This window comes from Dipodomys spectabilis, unplaced genomic scaffold (assembly GCF_019054845.1).
Source record: "Dipodomys spectabilis isolate Male_0828 unplaced genomic scaffold, ASM1905484v1 ptg000140l, whole genome shotgun sequence".
Classification (NCBI taxonomy): domain Eukaryota; kingdom Metazoa; phylum Chordata; class Mammalia; order Rodentia; family Heteromyidae; genus Dipodomys; species Dipodomys spectabilis.
Window position 1 is genome coordinate 39,074,218 of NW_024870817.1, and position 20,836 is coordinate 39,095,053.

The following is a 20,836-nucleotide window of genomic DNA, read 5'->3' on the forward strand; positions in this document are numbered from 1 at the left end:
ACTCAATTTTAAAGAAAGACAGGTTAATTTTTAAGAAATGGTATTTGTCTTTAGCCACAATTTTTGCAGACTAACCTAGAACAAATTGGGTCTCATCAAATTCTTTTCAAAACTTTTCTACTTTAGTATTTGCAAATTTGTTTTTTAATGGTTGTTTTTTCTGTCTTTTTATTTAGGGCAACAAGCCAGTTTGCTGACTGTAGAGCAAAACGTGACACCCCAAACTTTTGCCTTGTTGAATACGTACCTGTGTTTTTTGTCAACCTTGAAGTCTGGGTAGAAGCAGAGAATGCCCTTGGGAAAGTCACATCCGATCATATCAATTTTGATCCTGTAGATAAAGGTAGCTATAAGTCTGAACTAGAGAATTAATTTGTTAAGACAATATAGTGCTTTTTGCAATTACTCGGTCAGCAGTATTAAATATAATTTGGAAAAAGAAAAATGGCCATATTTCACTTATACTAGGCTGTTTTTCCAAATCTTTAAATATCTTTTGGATTTTGTTTAGTTCTCTCTTTTTTTTTTCTTTTTAGTCCCATTAGTAGGGCTTGAACTTAGAGCTTCCAGTTCTCACTTGGCTTTTTCCATTCAAGCCTGATTCTCTACTACTTGAGCTATATCTCTACTTTTGATGGCTTTTGAGATGAGTCTTTTCTACTCAGGCTGGCTTTGACTCACCACCATCAGATCTCAGCCTCCTGAGTAACTATGATTACAGGTGTGAGCTACCAGCACCTGGCTAGTTCTCAAACATTTTATGCTATTGTCATCATAGTATACCTGTTTTATTCTCTTTTTTTCAGTTTTTGACTTAATACAATCATTGTCTAACTCTTAAAAATTAAAAAATATACCAAATAGACCAGGAAACCTTTCCTTTCTATTATATGAGATAGTATAATCATTTTCAGAGAAATTAATTCATTTAATAAGAATGAATAAATATTATAAAACAAAGAAAATTAAGACTGACTTTGTATATGAGATTATTGAGATTTATTTATTCTTCAGTGAAGCCCAGTTCTCCTCGTAATTTATCTGTGAGCAACTCAGAGGAACTGTCTACTATCTTAAAATTAACATGGATCAATCCAAGTATTGAAGATGTTATAAGACTGAAATACAATATTCATTATAAGACCAAAGATGCCTCAACTTGGAGCCAGGTAAATTGAAAGTTACCATTTGTTCAGATAGTCTTTTTCAAACCTTCTAACCTAAAGTCTCACATTTTCTGAATGTAGTGTGCATTTGTTTTTAATCACAAAGTCATTCATTTTATGGACCTTCTAATGAGGGGAATTATGTCCAGGATCTTACTACTTCTGTTCTCCATCCCACTTTTAAAGGGCTCATAATACAATAAAAAAACAACAAAACTAATGACTCATGTTGTTCAGAAAGACTACACATCTGAAGTTTTTCAAAATAATCTTATTTTTATAGAATCTTAATTCATTAGTACAAGAAAAATGTCGATATATTTTTTTCTTTTTTGTCATGGGGCCTGAATTCTGGGCCTGGGCGCTGTCCCTCAGCTCTTCAGCTCAAGGCAAGCACTCTTCCACTTGACCCACAGCGCCACTTCCAGCTTTTTCTGCTTATGTGGTACTGAGGAATCGAACCCAGGGCCTCATATATGGAAGGCAAGCACTCTACCACTGAGCTACCTTCCCAGCCCCCATAATTTTTATAATAATATTGAAATCTCAGAGCAACTGAAAGAACCAGAGTTATTTATGTATGTATTTCCACAAGTTAATGGAAGGGGCAGGCTTGACTGGCAAGAAGAAGGGTTGAAGAGAAGTAAGATAAGCATATTTATTTTGCCTCCTTTGTCTGAATTTAGTTTATTAATCTTATTACATTAAATTGGTTTCTAAAGTCATACACAATTTAGCTTTTTTGGTTTTTTGTTGGTTTATTCTGCATTTGTTTATTTACTCTGCTTTGTTTTCAGATCCCTCCTGAAGATACGGTCTCCACTCGATCTTCATTCACTGTCCAGGACCTTAAGCCCTTCACAGAGTATGTGTTTAGGATTCGCTGTATGAAGGAAGATGGGAAAGGCTATTGGAGTGACTGGAGTGAAGTTGCAAGTGGAATCACATATGAAGACAGTGAGTAACAAAGTGTATGAAGATAAAAGCTAGTCGGATTTGGCCTGAGAATTTCATCTGCTTTTGATAATACACATCTCATACATCTCACTGCTTCTTGTGTGTGTGTGTGTGTGTGTGTGTGTGTGCGCGCGCGTGCGTGTGCGTGTGTGTGTGCGTGTGTGTATGTGTATGTATATGTTGTATATGTATGTGTGTCGGTTGTGGGGCTTGAACTCTGGGCCTGAGTGCTGTCCCTTGGCTCTGCATTTCAAGGCAAGTGCTCTACCACTTGAGCCACAGCGCCACTTCCAGTTTTCTGAGTGGTTTATTGGAGATAAGAGTCTCACAGACTTTCTTGCCTGGGTTGGCTTTGAACTGTGATCCTCAGATCTCAGCTATTCCTTAGTAGCTAAGATTACAGGCATGAGCCACCAGCACCTGGCATCACTGCTTCTTGTTTTGTGATCATTATTTTCAAACCATAGTGTCTTACACTTCCATTTTTAAGGACATCAGGATTTAAAAATAAGGGCTGGGAAGGTGGCTCAGTGGTAGAGTGCTTACCTTGCATGCATGAGGCCCTGGGCTCCATTCCTCAGCACCACATAAGCAGAAAAAGGCAGAAGTGGCACTGTAGCTCAAGTGATAGAGCGCTAGCCTTGAGCTGAAGAGCTGAGGGACAGCGCCCAGGCCAAGTTCAGACCCCATGACCGACCAAAAAGAAAAAAAGATTTAAAAATAAGGTGCATTATTGATAGTATGAATCTGTGTAATATCTAAGTAAATTATACTTTAAATTAAAATATGCCTAAGCCCTCATTATCTGTGTCATCTATTTCATTCATTTTTTTCTAATAGCCTTTTTTCCTGTGCCTGGGAAAGAAATGATTTTGGATTTGGGAGTGATTTCTTTTCCCCATAGACAATATATGTATTGTATAGAATACATACTTTTAATCTATCATAAGATTCACTTCATAAAGCAGCTAACATTACTAATCTAATGTAGCCATCAAGAAATAATCCTGTGGCGTATAGATTTTTCCTTTCTTGTTGAAACTTTTTTCTATCCTAGGCTCACCCTTTAGTCTTAATGGCAGCAGCTATGGTTTGAAAACCTACCTTTCCATATGTCATTTTCAGCTCTGCTAAAACTATAAGTCATGGGTGAGGGCTCACCTTATTGTTCTAGTTATGCAGAAGATAAAGATCAAAGGATTGTAGGTCAAGACCAGCTTGTGCAAGAAGTTCAAGAAACCCACATCTCTTTGGAAAGCAGTATGGAGGTTCCTCAAAAGACTCCACATAGAGCTCCCCTATGACCCAGCAATCCCACTTTTGGGCATTTACCCAAATGATCACAAACAAGACCATACTAAAGCTACCAGCACAACTATGTTTATTGCAGCATTATTTACCATAGCTAAGATATGGAACCAACCCAGATGCCCCTCAGTAGATGAATGGATCAAGAAAATGTGGTATATATACACAATGGAATTCTGTGCCTCCATTAGAAAGAATGACATTGCCCCACTTGTTAGGAAATGGAAAGACTTGGAAAAAATCTATTAAGTGAAGTAAGCCAGGCCCAAAGAAACATAGGTCCCGGGCTGGGAAGGTGGCTCAGTGGTAGAGCGCTTGCCTTGCATGCATGAGGCCCTGGGTTCGATTCCTCAGCACCACATGAGCAAAAAGAAAAAAAAAAGCCGGAAGTGGTGCTGTGGCTCAAGTGGTAGAGCGCTAGCCTTGTGCTGAAGAGCTGAGGGACAGTGCCCAGGCCCAGAGTTCAGGCCCCACAACCGGACCCCAAAAAAAAAAAAAAAAAAAGAAACATAGGTCCCATGGTTTCCCTTATTTGCAATATCTAGTATATGTCTGAGTCAAGCAGAAAAGGTCAGATAAGGTGATGTTAGGGAAATGAACCCTAAGATATGTATTCAATTGTTTTTTTTTTCTTTTTTGCAATTGTTTCTAACACATTTATAAGATTATTTCTTTGTTGCTTTGTATGTCCCTCCCCGACAGTATAACTCCTGCTTTCACTGTATTTAATGTTGGTATAATTTGTGGAGGAGAAGGGAAAAAACAAATCGTTTAAATAGGGATACAGGTGGACCCATTGCAACAATGAGATGTACAAGTCGTTATGTCAAAAACGAACTTTACAACTTTGGTGGGGGGGGAGGGGAGCGGGGAGGATTGAGTGGGGGTCGGGGGGAGGATGGGAAGGGATGAGAAGGGGAAACAAAGGAGGAGGCTACAATGCTTGATAAGAAATGTACTCATTATCTTGCCCATGTAATTGTAACCCCTCTGTACAGTATTTTCACAATAAAAAAAAAAAAGAAACCCACATCTCAACCAATAAGAGCTAGGTATGATAGTGCACATCTGTTATCTTAGCTATTTAGTACATGTAAGTAGGAGGATTGCAGTCTGGGCCAGCCTGGACATAAAAGCAAAAAGGGCTGGGGGGCATGGCTCAAGTGGTAAAACATTTGCCTGCTAAGCACTGAGTTCAAATTCTAGTACTGCCAGAAAAGTCAAAGGAAAGTATTCTGCTTGCTAAGGCTTTTCTCTGTTATGCTCACAGATGACACCAGAGAAAGCAGTCCTGCAGTGGCTGATTTGGAATTCCTAATCCAGATTCCTATGGCTGGTTAGGATTTTTTTTTTTTTTTTTTGTCAGCCATGGAGCTTGAAACTCTGGGCCTGGGCACTGTCCCTCTTCAGCTCAAGGTGAGCGCTCTACCACTTGAGCCACAATGCCACTTGAGCCACAATGCCACTTCTGGTTTTCTGGTGGTTAATTGGAGATAGAGTCTCATGGATTTTCTTGCCTGGACTGGCTTTGAATCTTGATCCCCAGATCTCAGCCTCCTGAGTAGCTAGGATTACAGATGTGAACCACCAGCACCCAGCTAGGATTTTTTTTTTTTCATTTTTTTGAGATAGACTCTTCTTGCTGTTGGCTCAGGGATAATGGCCTGTCTCTGCCTCCATGTACTACTAATTTCATGGTCTTTATTCTATTTGAGTTCTGCATTGTATTCTTTTATACGTCTGTTCATCATCATCTGGAAAACATAGCAAGACCACATCCCAAAAATAATATAAATAAAGTTATTATAAATCATCAGGCTAGCACCCTGACTAAAGGAAGATGCAGTATTTAGATGAAAAATGCTGCTATGAGGAATAATAGTAATTAATAGGCAATGAGAAAGGCAATAAGAATAAAATGAGATAATTAAATTTTTATTTCATTGTTAAGATAGATGCATTTTAAGAATTTTATGTGTTTTCTTTAGGACCATCCAAAGCACCGAGTTTCTGGTTTAAGATAAATTCATCTAAAACTCTTGACTATAGATCTGTACAGCTTATGTGGAAGGTAAATTTTAAAAATCACAAGTTTATATTCTTTAATCTTATGTATTTGATAGTTTATGAATACTTAATGATATTAGGAATGCACATTTTAACATTTAAAGTATTTATCTTAATATTAGCAAAGCATTTGGTAACTCTTCATAAATAGAAACACAAAGTTTTATATAACTTATGAAAGGTATATACCTTAAAAGTATTTCGCCTTATTTGTATAAAAGTATACAATTCCTGTAAAAACCTCTTCTTTGTTCTGTAGTTCACTGAATTTGGTAAGGCATATCATAGAAAATAATAAATGTTTGAGATGATCCATGTGTTGACGCATTAATTTACATATGTGCTTTGAGTAGATCATACTATAGATAAGGAGATTAATGACTTGAGCATGAAGTATGTAGGCCACAGCAGTACTGCAGAATTCTGTGCAGAACTGGTTGCTAACAGTTACCTCTCTTTCTACTTGCCTTGAGGTCATTACTTTTATTGTTTGATCAGTGAGTAGTGTTACTTAAGAACTAAAGTTCAAAATGAGTTTTCTGCCCATTAAATGTTTAGAGATTTTTTTGTAAATGGCAGAATTTGTGAACATGAAAAATTGATTATGCAAGACATTAATTCATGGATGAAAATAAACTATGTTATTCTAGACACTGCCTCCTTTTGAAGCCAATGGGAAAATCTTGGATTATGAAGTGACTCTTACAAAATGGAAATCACGTCTACAAAATTACACAGTTAATGACACAAACTTGACAGTAAACCTCACAAATGATCGCTATATAGCAACTCTAGCAGCAAGAAATCTGGTTGGCAAGTCAGACGCAGCAGTGTTGACCATCCCTGCCCGTGACTTTCAAGGTTTGTGTCTGAGATGGAGCCTGACTTAGGGATGATTGAAAAGTGGTTAGGGTTGGACAATGATCATGGAAAAAACAAATACAGGTAGTCGAAGATGATCACCTCAGAATTTGGGATGATCATATTTTAGATAAGCAGGCAAATTTCATCAGGATGTATAAAATACCTTCATCCTTCATGTGTCACTTAAACTTGATAGTAAGTATTTTGTGGTTACGTAATAGGATTTTTGAAATATTTCAAAGTTTTAAGAGCTTTATATTACATTGTTTCTCTGTACTTTCAAATAAAAAATAGAACTTTGCATATACAAAAGCAAAGAATTAGGAGAAAGCAAGAATTTGTTTAAAAATTAGTTGGCTCCCTTAGAAGTAAGTTAAAATAAGGTGATTTTATTTGTGGAAAACTTGATAAATCACATGTTTGTGACAGCAAAATGAATGATAGCAAAATGCTAGAATTTCAAATTTGTGATCATTCACTTGTATCGGCATCAAACTTTGTTTTAAAGCTTCTCCTCCCGTAAAGGATCTGAAAGCATTCCCCAAAGATAATAAGCTTTGGGTAGAGTGGACGTCTCCAAGTAAATCTGTGAAGAAATACATACTTGAATGGTGCAAGCTGTCAGACACATCGCCCTGTGACCCAGACTGGCAGCAGGAGGAAGGCACTGTACAGAGCACCTATTTAAGAGGTATAGTACACCCGGCTAACATACTGAGTTGATACTTCTTTGCATAACATTGGAAGCCTTCCAATTTACTCTAGCCCCACAAATTGTAGATGGCTGAGTCTCAGCAAGTCACACTTCACACTTCACCTCTCTAATGGGGTTCAGGCCTTCTCTGAATATGTTAAGAACACCCACAGAAGTATAAAGCAGGAGAGAAGTAGAGTGCAACCTTGCTTCCAATATGTATGTATGCATGTATGTATATATGCTCTCTGTACCTTTATTGGAGATAGTAGTGCATCAGTGCCACTTGCCTAACTTCTCACAGGCACTTTTGGAAGATCCAAACTAACACACAGGTTTCCTTAGGCCTTTCATTCAGAAGTACTAATGAGACAAAGTATATGTTGTAGAATTTTAAAATGCATTGTTCTGGGAAGTAAGGTATTGCCACCCATGGTATGATTTAATATAGTAATTTTAAAGAGAAAACTAAAACATTCAGTAAACAAAGACACCTGGTATGTATGTGTTTTTTCAATGAAGAAAACAATCATTTCGATTCAGTTGCAAATAATATGATTGATCATTGAAAAGTCCAAAGTATCAAGCTATCTGCTGTAATACTTAAGGGTTATTCACAAAATAGGCTATGTGGCTCTCACTAACCTGCTATACAGTGAACAGTTTTAAGTAGCGTGGTTGTCGTTTATCAGCCTTATCAAATAAAAAGCCTAAAAAGTATAGCACAGGCCCTCATAGCATCACCAGTACAGCAGAATTTAAAATTATTAATTTCTTGATGACATAACAATATGCTTAAGAAAGCAGGGGAAGCATTTTTTAAAAATCAATACTAGTCGCCGGGCGCCAGTGGCTCACGCCTGTAATCCTAGCTACTCAGGAGGCTGAGATCTGAGAATCGCGGTTCAAAGCCAGCCCGGGCAGGAAAGAGGGCAGGAAAGACCGTGAGACTCCTATCTCCAATAAACCACTTAGAAAACCGGAAGTGGGCTGTAGCTCAAGTAGTAGAGCGCCCACCTTGAGCTGAAGAGCTGAGGGACAGCGCCCAGGCCCAGAGTTCAAGCCCCATGACCGACAAAAAAAAAAAAAAATCAATACTAGTGGGCTAGGAAGGTGGCTCAGTGGTAGAGCGCTTGCCTTGCATGCCTGAAGCCCTGGGTTTGATTCCTCAGCACCACATAAGCAAAAAGATAAAAGCCGGAAATGGCGCTGTGGCTCAAGTGGTAGAGCGCTAGCCCTGAGCTGAAGAGCCGAGGGACAGCGCCCAGGCCCAGAGTTCAGGCCCCATGACCAGACCCCCCCCCCCCAAAAAAAAAAAATCAGTACTAGTTAAATGAAAGTCTTTTTGGGTTTTTTGAGATAGTGTCTCACTCTGAATCCCATGCTCATCTCAAACTTACTTTGTAGCCCCTGAGTAGCCTTCAATTTACAATGCTCCTGTCTGAGTCTCCCCTCCAGAGTTCTGGGATTACAAGTGTGTATCACCATGCCCAGTTTGAAATATAAGTTCTTATTGACAGTGCAAATGTCAGTATAACACACCTTATTTTGTGATATGTATACATTATAATGACTATAATTTTTTTTTACTATTGCATGCTAAAAGCCTAGCTTACTTGAGTAATTTGGAGGGATTATAAATAGAGGAAGTGTACTATATATAAGACATTATTCTTTTAAAACTGGGGGAAAAAATAAAAATAAAACTGGAGGAAATAGCATTAATTATCTTTTACCATCTACTCTTACAAGCCAGGACCATTAGTTTTTTTCCCTAGGTCTTCTCAGTAGCATCTTGCAATTGGGAAGAGACAATTGGGGAAGAGAAGTAAAAGTTGCTAAACTCTAAGACCCCAAATAACTTGGGATCAGTGTTTAGTAAATCATCAATATAAGTGTAATCACTGCCTATATTCATAACATAAAATGTTTTTTCTCCACTCTAAAAAGTAACCTACATTTTATTTTGGTTTGATTTTTGTTGTTGTTTTGTTTCTTTCTTGAGACAGAGTCTTAACTGTATAGCCCAGGCTGGGTTACCCTCAAACTCACCATGCTTCTGCCTCAGCCTTAGGGCTGGGCTTATAGGCACAAGCCAACCTTTTACTTTTCATAGTTTTATGGTGTTAAGATTGCGGCCAGAACACAGAAGGCAATGCTCACTTAGAGAACTGCAGTTTTGCCAGTCACATTGTCTCAAGCATAATCCTGTCTACTCAAGAGGCAAAGATCAGTATATCATGGCCCAAGACCAGCCCTAGCATAAAACTTCCTGAGATTGTGTCTTACACAATGTCACAGACACTGTGCATCTGTTATCCCAGCTAGTGGGGGAACATAATGTCTGGACACAGGGGCACACACCTGTCATCCCCAGCAACACAAGGAGTATAAGAGGGTCACAGCCTAGGCCAGTCCAAGCATAAAGCAAGACCCTACCTTGAAAATAACTGAGGAGCAGGAAGTGTGGCTCAAGTGGTAGAGTGCATACCTACCAAGCTTGAGGCCTTGAGTTCAATCTCCAGCACTTGGGGGGTAAGGGGTGGGGGAAGGGTCCCTACAGTTTCAAAAGAAAAAAAATGCTTCCCCAAATTCAGAGTTATTGTCAAAGTAAAGAATAATTAATTGAGGGGCTGGGAAGGTGGCTTAGTGATAGAATGCTTGCCTTGCATGCATGAGGCCCTGGGTTCGATTCCTCAGCACCACATAAGCAAAAAGTAAAAAAAGCTGGAAGTGGCGCTGTGGCTGAGGGACAGCGCCCAGGCCCAGGGTTCAGGCCCCACAACAGGACCCAAAAAAAAAAAAAAAAAAAAAAGAATAATTAATTGAATTTTCACTGTGGGAAAAAATGCTTAATCTGCTATTCTGACTTTAGGAAACCTAAAGGAGAGCATATGCTATTCCATCACAGTGACTCCGGTGTATCAGAACGGACCAGGAAGCCCTGAGTCTACCAAGGCATACCTTAAACAAGCTGGTAAGTCTACACTCACTGTCCACAGTAACTTCATTTATGTAGTAAAGACATCCTATCACTTTGCAATAAGGATATGAAAGCAATTTTCTCAGAAGGAAGCTTTACTAAATTCTGGTTATTTTCTAAATAATGCATTCATTCTGTTCCAGCACCTTCTAAAGGACCTACTGTTCGGACAAAGAAAGTGGGGAAAAACGAGGCTGTGTTAGAGTGGGATCGGCTTCCTGTTGATGTTCAGAATGGATTTATTAGAAATTACACTATATTTTATAGAAGCAGCGCTGGGAATGCAACAGGTAATAAAACTACTAGTAATTAAGAATCTGATTTTTCCTAATTTCTCTCTCATTATTTTATAATCTTGTATATGGTATTCCAGTAGACATAGATATGTGCTATGGGTATGTTCATGCCCCTATTTAAAAAATACTCTATTGTGCTCACAGAACGATATATTTGAGTTACCAAGGTTATTTTCTGAAAAAATGTTTTTATTCCTTACTAATATTTTCATAATTTCAAATAGAGGAGAGCTGAAGCAAAAATCATTGAATACTGGATTCTAAAGCACAGTTGGGTTTTTCTTCTTCCAGTGGTGAATGTGGATTCCTCCCACACAGAATACACACTGTCCTCTCTGACGAGTGACACTCTATACATGGTCCGAATGGCAGCATACACAGATGAAGGTGGCAAGGACGGCCCAGAATTCACTTTCACCACACCCAAGTTTGGTAAGAAATAATAAACTTTGATCTTTTTTTTGTTCTGTATTTTCCAGAACTCTATTCTTGACCCAGTTTCCTAATGTACCCATTCAGGTTCTCTGCCTGTGACTGTAGCCATTCTTTTTTTTTTTTTTTTTGGTTGGTCGTGGGGGCTGAACTCTGGGCCTGGGCACTCCCCCTCAGCTCTTCAGCTCAAGGCTAGCACTCTACCACTTGAGCCACAGCGCCACTTCCGGTTTTCTGATGGTTTATTAGAGATAAGAGTCTCTCGGACTTTCCTGCTTGGGCTGGCTTTGAACTGTGATCCTCAGATCTACAGGCGTGAGCCACCTGCGCCCGGCTGTAGGCACTCTCTCTTTCTTTTTTTAGATACAGTTCTCCTTCCTTTGTGCCATGCCACAACCATGTCCAAATCCAGGACATTTTTCTCTCACATAGACCCACGTTATCAAGTCCTGTCACATCTGCCCTTTCATATCTGCTCTTCATTATTCTCTGTATCTTTTTCAAGTGCATTGCCTTAGTACTACTTATCTCTTTAACATTCCTATAGCTCCATTCTGTCTTTTTCCCACCACACTATGAGTCCCTGAAGAAATTCTCTTTATTAAAAACATATTTGTAATTTTCACCCCAAATGCCAGTAAGGAAAAACAAAAAAAATTGAGGTAGGGTACTTCCATCTTTTCAACAGTAATCTGGGTAGGAAGTTACATCATTTCTCCTTTAGTATGTATCAAAGATTATTTCTCACCTTTTCTTTTTTTAGCTCAAGGAGAAATAGAAGCCATAGTTGTGCCTGTCTGCTTAGCATTCCTATTGACAACTCTTCTGGGAGTATTGTTCTGCTTTAATAAGCGAGACCTGTAAGTACTGTTATTCATATTTTTGCATTTTTCCCACCTTTATTAAGCTATAATTTGCATACACTAAGGCTTATCTATTTTAAATTTATAACTGGATGAATGTTTATACTTGTATACAGCTACATAACTATGATCATAACAAGATATGGAATATTTTCATCACCCTGAAATGTTTCCTCCTTGCTTTGTAATCTGGCTCACCCTTAACCTCTGACCTTAGTGAATCACTAATCTGCTTTCTGTAACTACTTCTGCCTTATCTAGAAATTCATGTATGTGGAATTCATGTATGAATAACGTATGGTATCTTTCATTTAATGCATATACACACACACGCACACACACACACACACACACACACACACACACACACACACATTCCCCCTTTGGCAGTACTGCAGATTGAATTCAAGGCCTTCTGCTTGCTAGGCAGGTGCTCTTGTCACGTGAGCAAACCTCCAGCTCCTTTCTGCATTGGTTACTTTTAAGGTAGGGTCTCATTTTTTTGCCCAGGGCAGCCTGGGCTATAATACTCCAACTTGTGCTTCCCTACATCACTGGAATGATGTTTGTGTGCCACTATGCCCAGCAATTGTACTTTTCCTATAGTTGCAATAACAGGTGCACACCACTTTGCCCAGCCTTTGAATGAGATGAAGTCTCCTCAATTTTTTCGCTGGGCTGATCTAAAAGTTTGACCCCCTATTTCTACTTTCTAAGTAGTAGCTAAAAAGTCAAGCTTGAGCCACTTCATTCAGCTTAACATTTTTGAGATTCGTTATGTTGCTGAAATACACTTTCACCTTTAAATTGCTGAATTTTACTCTATAGTATGGATATGTCAAAATTTATCCCATCTGTTATGGAAGTTTAAGAGTTGTTTTTTTTTTTCCTTATTTTTAGTTATTATGTAGGATGTTGCCGTTAACATTTGCATAACAAACTTTGTATGGGCATATGTTTTCATTTATCCTGAACAAATGACTAGAGTTAAGACTACTAGATTTGGGGCTGGGAAGGTGGCTCAATGGTAGAGCGCTTGCCTTGCATGCATGAGGCCCTGGGTTTGATTCCTCAGCACCATATATGCAAAAAAGAAAAAAGCCAGAAGTGGCGCTGTGGGCTCAAATAGTAGAGTGCTAGTAGCCTTGAGCTGAAGAGCTGAGGGACAGCGCCCAGGCCCAGAGTTCAGGCCCCACGACCGAACCCAAAAAAAAAAAAAAAGAGTACTAGATTTTATACTCAACAAGCTACCAGGACTGAAAATGTAGTTCCGTGATAGAACATTTGCATAGTATGAACAAGGTCTTGGATTTAATAACCAGCACCCACCAGAAAATAAAAATTAAAAAGAATGAAAGAAAGAAAAAGAAATTGCCAAACTTGTTCCGAGTGGCTATGCCATCTTGGCTAGCAGGCTTCCATATCCTCCCCAACACATGGTGTACTGTCAGGTTTCATTTTAGTGACACTTTCAAGTGGGTATGTAGTGATGTCTCCTTGTGGTTTTCAATTCATTTCCCTGATGATTCTTATGGATCTTTTCACATGCCACCTGTCTTTTCGTGATGAGTCTATTGAAATCTTTTGCCCAATTTCAAATTGGGTTGTTTTAGTAAGATCACACTGTAATAGTCCTTTATTATTCTTGTTATAAATTTTTTCAAATGTATGTTTTCTAAATTTTTGTCCTAGTTTGTGCATTGCAATTCTATTTTCCTAACTGTGACTTTAGAAAAGAGAAGTTTTATTTTTGTGTACTTTTTTTTTTTAGCAAGAATTTATTTTTAGTAAAACAAAGTTAAATGGGGAGAGAAAAAACATATCCTGCTCCTCCTGGAGTTAAAGACTCCAAGTTTTAAAAAAAATTTCAAAGTCCATTTTGTCTTTTTCCTCTGGTTCCTACATTTTATATTCTCTTTAAGAAATCTGCCTAATCCCGTGTCACAAATATTTCCTGCTGTGTTTTCTTCTAGAAGAAGTTCAATAGTTATAACTCACACCTGTGATCCATTCTGAGTTCATTTTTGTTCATTATGTGAGGGCAGAGTGAAGGTTCACTTTTTTCCTCACAGATACCTAATTGTAACATTATTATGCAAAAAAAAAGACTAGTATTAGTCCTGGCAGATTGTTTTGGCACCTTTCCAAAAACCAGTTTCCCATAGAAGTCTGGGGCTATTTCTGACTTCTCAGTTCTGCCCTACTGAACCATGTGTCTCTTCTTGGGCCAGCACCACTCTCTTTCTTCCTTAGAAAAAACAAATTATCATACTTTATTTGGTACCAGTATGACATTTTTATTGGATTTGTTATCTGGATACTTTTAGAAATGAAAGATAATTTGTTTTTTGTTACTGTTTTGGGAGGGATATGCTTCAGCCTGTTGTACCTGATGAAGTTCTTAATTGATTTTTATTACAGGTTTTGATTAAGAGATTTTATAGTTGAATAGCAATAGCTTTAGCCCTGTTAGCCATTTTTCATTATGAATACATTATGATCCATATGTACTTTTAGCAGTATTTTTAAAAATATTTTACAAGAAAAATAATTTGGTTCTGGAGTAGTATAGATTTTTTTTGTTGGTTTGGTTCCTAAGACTACTTATTGTTCAATGTGTTTTTTATGTATGTCATGTTTTATTTCTCTTTAGAATTAAAAAACACATCTGGCCCAATGTACCTGATCCTTCAAAGAGTCATATTGCCCAGTGGTCACCTCATGCACCGCCAAGGGTAAGATAAACCTATACAGACATGTTAGGATATATCTTCTTTATCCTAAACTTACTCAGACTCGATTAAATAGTACATGAAAATGCATAATACATGAATGGAACTCTTCTTAGGGGCTTATCATCATAATAGTATATTCTGATAATCCCATTGCATAAATATTACAAATATTTGAACTTGCAGACTGAAAACTTGAAATGCTGAAACTGCAACTTAATAGTAACTAAAGCATTTGTGGTTAGTTATTAAAATCTTGGTTGAACAGTGGTGAAATTGTTTCTGGACACCTAAATTCTTCAAACCTAAAATGTACTCCAGAGTGGGAATCATTTGTACATACTATCCTCTTGAATTTAATTATAACGAACTAAAAATGAGAACTCTTAAATTCTACAAAACTTCAGCTATGCAACTTTGACTTTTTCTTAATTTTTCTTAATGTCCTATTATCCATAGGCCACCTAATCTGGGCATGAAATATTAAATACTATTTTTAAACCACTAGCTTATCAAAAATGTAACTTCAGGGCTGGGAAGTTGGCTCAGTGGTAGAGTGCTTGCCTCGCATGCATGAGGCCCTGGGTTCAATTCCTCAACACCATATAAGCAGAAATAAAAGCTGGAAGTAGCGCTGTGGCTCCAGTGGTAGAGTGCTAGCCTTGAGCTGAAGAGCTGAGAGACAGCGCCCAGGCCCAGAGTTCAGCCCCCCGACCGACCAAAAAAAAAAAAAGTAACTTCAAAAATATTGATTTGAGGGGCTGGGAAGGGGGCTCAGTGGTAGAGCGCTTGCCTTGCATGCTCAAGGCCCTGGGTTCGATTCCTCAGCACCACATAAGAAAAAAAGAAAAAAGCCGGAAGTGGCGCTGTGGCTCAAGTGGTAGAATGCTAGCCTTGAGCTGAAGAGCTGAGGGACAGCGCCCAGGCCCAGAGTTCAGGCCCCACGACCAGAACAACAACAACAAAAAATATTGATTTGAAACTCTAAAGAGAAAATAGAAACAAATCCAGACTTTTGAGCTTGTTTTACATTATTTGCAATTCAGCCAATTTATGATACTGATTATTTCTATACCACTAAAAACCACTAAGAAGCTTTAGAGCTACATTCACCCTAAGAGTTTTTAAACAAACATATTTTGTAAGTATTAATTTATTTTCTCTATTTTGTAGCACAACTTCAGTTCAAAAGATCAAATGTATTCTGATGGCAATTTCACTGATGTAAGTGTTGTAGAAATAGAAGCAAATGACAAAAAGCCTTTCCCAGAGGATCTGAAATCTTTGGACCTGTTCAAGAAGGAAAAAAACAGTACGGAAGGCCACAGCAGTGGTATTGGCGGATCTTCATGCATGTCATCTTCTAGACCAAGCATTTCTAGCAATGATGAAAATGAGTCTTCACAGAACACAGCCAGCACTGTCCAATATTCTACCGTGGTGCACAGTGGCTACAGACACCAGGTTCCATCAGTCCAAGTCTTCTCAAGATCTGAGTCCACCCAGCCCCTGTTAGATTCAGAAGAACGGCCAGAAGATCTACAGTTGGTAGATAGCTTAGACAGCGGAGATGGCATTTTGCCCAGGCAACAGTATTTCAAACAGAACTGCAGTCAGCCTGAAACCAGTCCAGACATTTCACATTTTGAAAGGTCAAAGCAGGTTTCTTCAGGCGGTGAGGAAGATTTTGTTAGACTTAAACAGCAGCAGATTTCAGATCATATTTCACAGTCCTGTGGATCCGGGCAAATGAAAATGTTTCCAGAAGTTTCTGCAGTAGATGCTTTTAGCCCTGGGACTGAGGGACAAGTGGAGAGATTCGAGCCAGTTGGAATGGAAGCTGTGATAGATGAAGAAATATCTAAAAGTTACTTACCACAGACCGTAAGACAAGGTGGCTATATGCCCCAGTGAAAGTCTAGTAAAGCTAAAATATTTCAGATACAAAAAAATCTTCACTCCCTGAAGATGATCAGTTGCCTTCAAAGACACGCTCTCCCCTGGGCCATTGTCATTCCAGAATGTCTGAGATTCTACTTTAAGCACTACAGAAACTAACTTTTTCCTCTGGATAGCTGAATGACTTTGTGCTGTCTCAGGATGCTTGCACTGAAAAGAAACAGAAAGCATGTCCGGAAGTTGGCGAAGTAGAGCCTCGCTTTGCTACACAGAAAACAGGGTATTTAAACAACGAGCAGCGGGCACAGCTCTGATGGTTTGAAGGGAAAAGCCATCACAATAAATGGCTTAGGGATGAGCAATAGAAGAAAAAGGTGCAGTACAGAACTCTGCTTCAGCTGACTTCCTTCATGGAAGAAGAGACCACAGGGCATGAAAAGCTCTGCCCAGCTTTGGAGAGCTAATGAGAAATGGTGGAGAGGTTCATTTATTGGTCTACCATCATTCAAATTATGCCTTACTTTTTTTCTGTGGGTATCAGTTGTTACTAGAGCAAAGGAGTTATAGAGCTTAAACTTTGAAAAAACAACATGTTTTAAATATTACATAATCAAACTCGCAATTCAACTTGTTTAAATTTGCTTTTTATTCTCAATAGGCTCTTTGCAGATCCATTTTACAAACCCAGCAGTTGCCCTGGCAGGAGCTAGGAACACACGCATCAGCTATCTCAAACAGTTCCACAATAATTGTCTATTTTTAAAGGTTCACTTGGTATTTTTCTATATATAAATATCTACATGCATATATACATATATATACACATAACATGTACATATATAACTGACACATACATCCATGCATATATCATTGACCCTTGTTAAGACTTTAGGGAATTTGGTTGACAGACTACTTTATACACGTCATCAGCTTAAAATGTATTAGAATTGAACATACCTTATTTTGATAAGTATGCCAAGGTTTAAATTTTTCTAAGGTATTTGAAGCAAACCAATAGGGCAGTATCCATCACAACTAAAACAGAATCCCAGGGTTGTACATACTGATCTCAGTAGATCTCACAGCCAGTATCTTCACTGTAGACATCTAATAAAGAGATAGGGTTTGGGTTTTTCTTTGTTTGTATGATATTGGTTTTCTTTTGTGTTGTTTTTTTTTTTTTTGCAGAGGTGGGGGGAGGGTAATTTTGTTTTGTTCTGTTTTATTGGCTGTACAAGGGGTTAAATCCAGGGCCTTGCACATGCTAGTCAAGTGTTCTACTATTGAGAAACCCCCATTCCTGGCTTTGTTTTTGAGCCAAGTTCTTGCTGTGTGGCCCAGATTGTCCCCAGCCTGGGCTCAAGCAGTCCTTGTTCCCCAGTCCTGAGTAGCTGGGACTACAGCTGTGTGCTACCACATGTGAGAAGAAATATACTCCGCTATCTCTTTATTCTATCCCATGCTGCAGCAGGATGAAATTTCACTCTACATTGTGCTTTAGAAATATTTTAAACCTCTTCTTTCCAGTTCTGTTCCTTAGGAGAAAAGTGAGCCAGGCTTTCAGGGTTTAGCAGTAAAGCCACGAAGCATTTATGCCATTCCCTAACTACATGAAGGCAAAAGCTAATGCTAGGGCCTAGAAAAAGAAAAAACAATGAGAAGAAATGGTCATGTTTCATTAGTGCCTGACTTCCACCACCCAGTGCATTCAGGGGGAACAGGTGTGTCTTTCCGTTAAGCTTAGTGTCAGAAAATTGACACAGTTAAAAGAGTTTGTTAAAGGTTATTGAAAAAGAAACAGCGAAGAAAAATCAGTATACCTTTACAGTTGAAATATACTTCTGTGTTTTACTCAAAATAGTTTTCATGTTAGACTTCCAAATATATTTTATCATTCTTATTGTTTTGTTATATCATACCTAATAGCTTATCTTCATTTCTTCACATATATGTTTGTGAGATATAGGAGATACTTTGTTGTAATAGTAGCCAAACCAACCTGAGATTGGTAAGAATAAGAAAAATAAGGCCCAGAGAGGTCAGGTAAGGACCTAGAGACTCAAACTCACACTACAAAGTTAGGGTATCGCCACCGTTCAAAGTTGGTCATCAAAAACTGGGCCAGATCAAGGCTGAGTGTGTCTGTCTATGTATATATCTGTCCAGAAGTTTGCACCTATAACTATTTCAATTTCCTCACAAGTAATCGTATTGCTATAATCTTATTTAGCTGTGACCTTCCTCATAACCAGTAGTGTAAAGAACATTATCGTATGAGGTTTGTACATTTCGGGGCTGAAGAGACAGGTATAAACTGTGTACTTTTGATCCAAGGGACTAAGAATGAGGAGTCATTGAAGTGAAGACCTCATGGAAGCAGATTTGCATGTTGAGCTCCATCCGGAACATTCACAGAGAATGAATGCCTTGCCCACCCAGCACTTTATACATATAAGAAGATTAAATTGTTACTGTGCAAAAATTCATTCAGGAAATAAGTATGTATTTGAGCACTAATATTGAAGGTGCATCTTTTCCCTAAAGAGAAAATCATAAAGCTTGTCTTAAATAAAAATTACTTTCCTAAAGCATGTTTTAGAATAATCTGTGTTTTGATGCATGTGCATTGTACTTTAATAGAGCAATAAATCTGGTTTATGTAAAAACTAGTCTAATGAAAGTGCATTTAATATTCTTTAAGTCTTCAGTGTGCACACATGTGATTGAAAGTCCTGCCTAGTCAAAAAAGCAGTCTTGTGGTGGATAAAATTAATTCACTGCCTCTAATGTAGTTGTGCCCTTTAGGAGGGAAAGAGATTCACTACCACGCACGTTGTCCTATGTAATTGGACTGTCAGCTACTGGTGCCTTTAGTTTTCTATCTTTATTTCTAATAAATACATAATGCTGAATAGACAAATATAGAATGCTGTAGGACTTTGGGGTTTTCTACAATTTTAGTCCTTTTTTAGCATGAATATGTCAGTACTCAGAAGCCTCTTGAGCATTGTATAGGAGCAAGAAGGAGAGGCAGCCTTACGTATACCTTCAGGTCTATTCTCTACCGGTTCATTTCGGCCTTATGCCTTGATAAAGGGATCTGCCGCACTGAGTCCTTGTGAAATTCAAGCTTAAGGAAATTGACATTTATTGAAGCTCATTAATGTAGAATAGCTAAAGTACTTTTTGAAACACGAATCAGACAAATAGAACTTTTTAAAATGTCTTTTCTTTTCCATATAACGAAGTAGTTAAAACCATGATGCAAATGAGATGAGCCAGGTTGGTTCCCCCTTGAACACTACTAGCCTTGTCTTACAAATGTAGGTTGCAAAATGCCAGATGTGATGTGTCAGAAACAAAGGGATATTGTAAAGCTGGATATTTGAAAATGTATTAAGTAATGTGCCATTTGCTAGGGTGACAGTTGCGGTGACTATAGCATTATGTGTGTCCCTTTTAGGTCCTAACTATTCCTCACTTGTACAATCCTTTCACCTTCACTTCCTGTTTTACTTCCTCTAACTTTTTTTAGAAGAGGTACAGTGTTGTATGTAGTATTACCTTGAGTGATTGCATGTGCTGATCATTGCTACAGCTATTTTTTATGTTGATATAACTAAATGTTATTAAATGTTTTACTACATAACCAGCTGTATTCCTTTAAGTAGATCTAAAAAATAAATTCTTGTTCTTTACTTCAGTGTGTGGTCACCACCTTTTGTCATTATGTATAATGTTTGAGGGAATAGTATTTATCAGGATTGGTGATGGCTAATAAACTAGATGTTTTCTTCATGTAAACTAGATATTTTCTGCAGCTTTTAAGATGCTTGTTTGACATGAGAGAGGATTTAGAAGAAAATCAATATGCTTTGTTGGCCTTAACAGAAATGGTATTTAAAAGGGTCATTTACCAGTTTTCTAGATTTACCCAGTGAGTTCTGGAATCTCAACTTCTTACCTCTCAGTTTTTTCCATGTTGCTGAGGCCCAAAAACAAAAGTATAGCGCCATCTTATGGCTCATTTGTGCCCTTGCTGCCTAAATCTCACTGTTAAACAAGAGGCAGTTCATACAAAGTCCTACTGCCTCTGGAGTCTGCAAGAGACCAATGCAGTCAAGAATACCAGGAAAAAGAAAAAAAATGTAACTATTTGATTTTCATACCTTCACAGTATTATTTCTACTAAAATGCACAGTCATCCACAAACCAGCCTACATCCCTTCAAATCCACATTATTATATAAAAATAAAGTATATGGGCTCTAGAGTTCATGTTTAAAATTATAAATACTGGCTGTGACTTTTAGCTGTCCATCCCAAGTTCTTTAGTGTATAAGCACCTCTTGTCCAATCCTAGACTATATGGTGGACATAGTCCTTACTTCCAAAGGATTACATGGTCCAGATAAAGAAGTAACTATCTCAGGTTTGCTTAACTTTATAGTTCAACTTTTTTTTCTTTCTGAAAGACATTCTTTCCATACTTTGAAAACACAAGACTTACCCATCCCAAAGTATATATATGTATGCTCTCCCATATATGGTTTTAAGTTCAATGTCTTGCCTACTT

The 20,836-nt window shown here is 38.1% G+C and overlaps 1 protein-coding gene across 4 annotated transcripts in view; it reads left to right on the forward strand.

Annotated features, from left to right (window-relative positions):
- Positions 1 to 19,964, forward strand: part of Il6st (interleukin 6 cytokine family signal transducer) — a 43,896-nt gene extending 23,932 nt beyond the window's left edge. For 2 of the 4 annotated variants that reach the window (XM_042690998.1, XM_042690997.1), the window contains 12 exons: positions 177 to 343; positions 1,015 to 1,169; positions 1,964 to 2,123; positions 5,420 to 5,502; positions 6,149 to 6,359; positions 6,871 to 7,053; positions 9,932 to 10,033; positions 10,183 to 10,329; positions 10,627 to 10,767; positions 11,531 to 11,627; positions 14,284 to 14,365; positions 15,536 to 19,964. In XM_042690998.1, coding sequence (XP_042546932.1) covers positions 177 to 343; positions 1,015 to 1,169; positions 1,964 to 2,123; positions 5,420 to 5,502; positions 6,149 to 6,359; positions 6,871 to 7,053; positions 9,932 to 10,033; positions 10,183 to 10,329; positions 10,627 to 10,767; positions 11,531 to 11,627; positions 14,284 to 14,365; positions 15,536 to 16,276 — 2,269 coding nt within the window. In that variant the 3' untranslated portion in view covers positions 16,277 to 19,964. Of the gene's footprint in view, positions 1 to 176; positions 344 to 1,014; positions 1,170 to 1,963; positions 2,214 to 5,419; positions 5,503 to 6,148; positions 6,360 to 6,870; positions 7,054 to 9,931; positions 10,034 to 10,182; positions 10,330 to 10,626; positions 10,768 to 11,530; positions 11,628 to 14,283; positions 14,366 to 15,535 lie in introns of those variants that run through there. The other 2 variants (XM_042691000.1, XM_042690999.1) reach the window with 2 other exon arrangements.
- Positions 19,965 to 20,836: the final 872 nt, after the last annotated feature.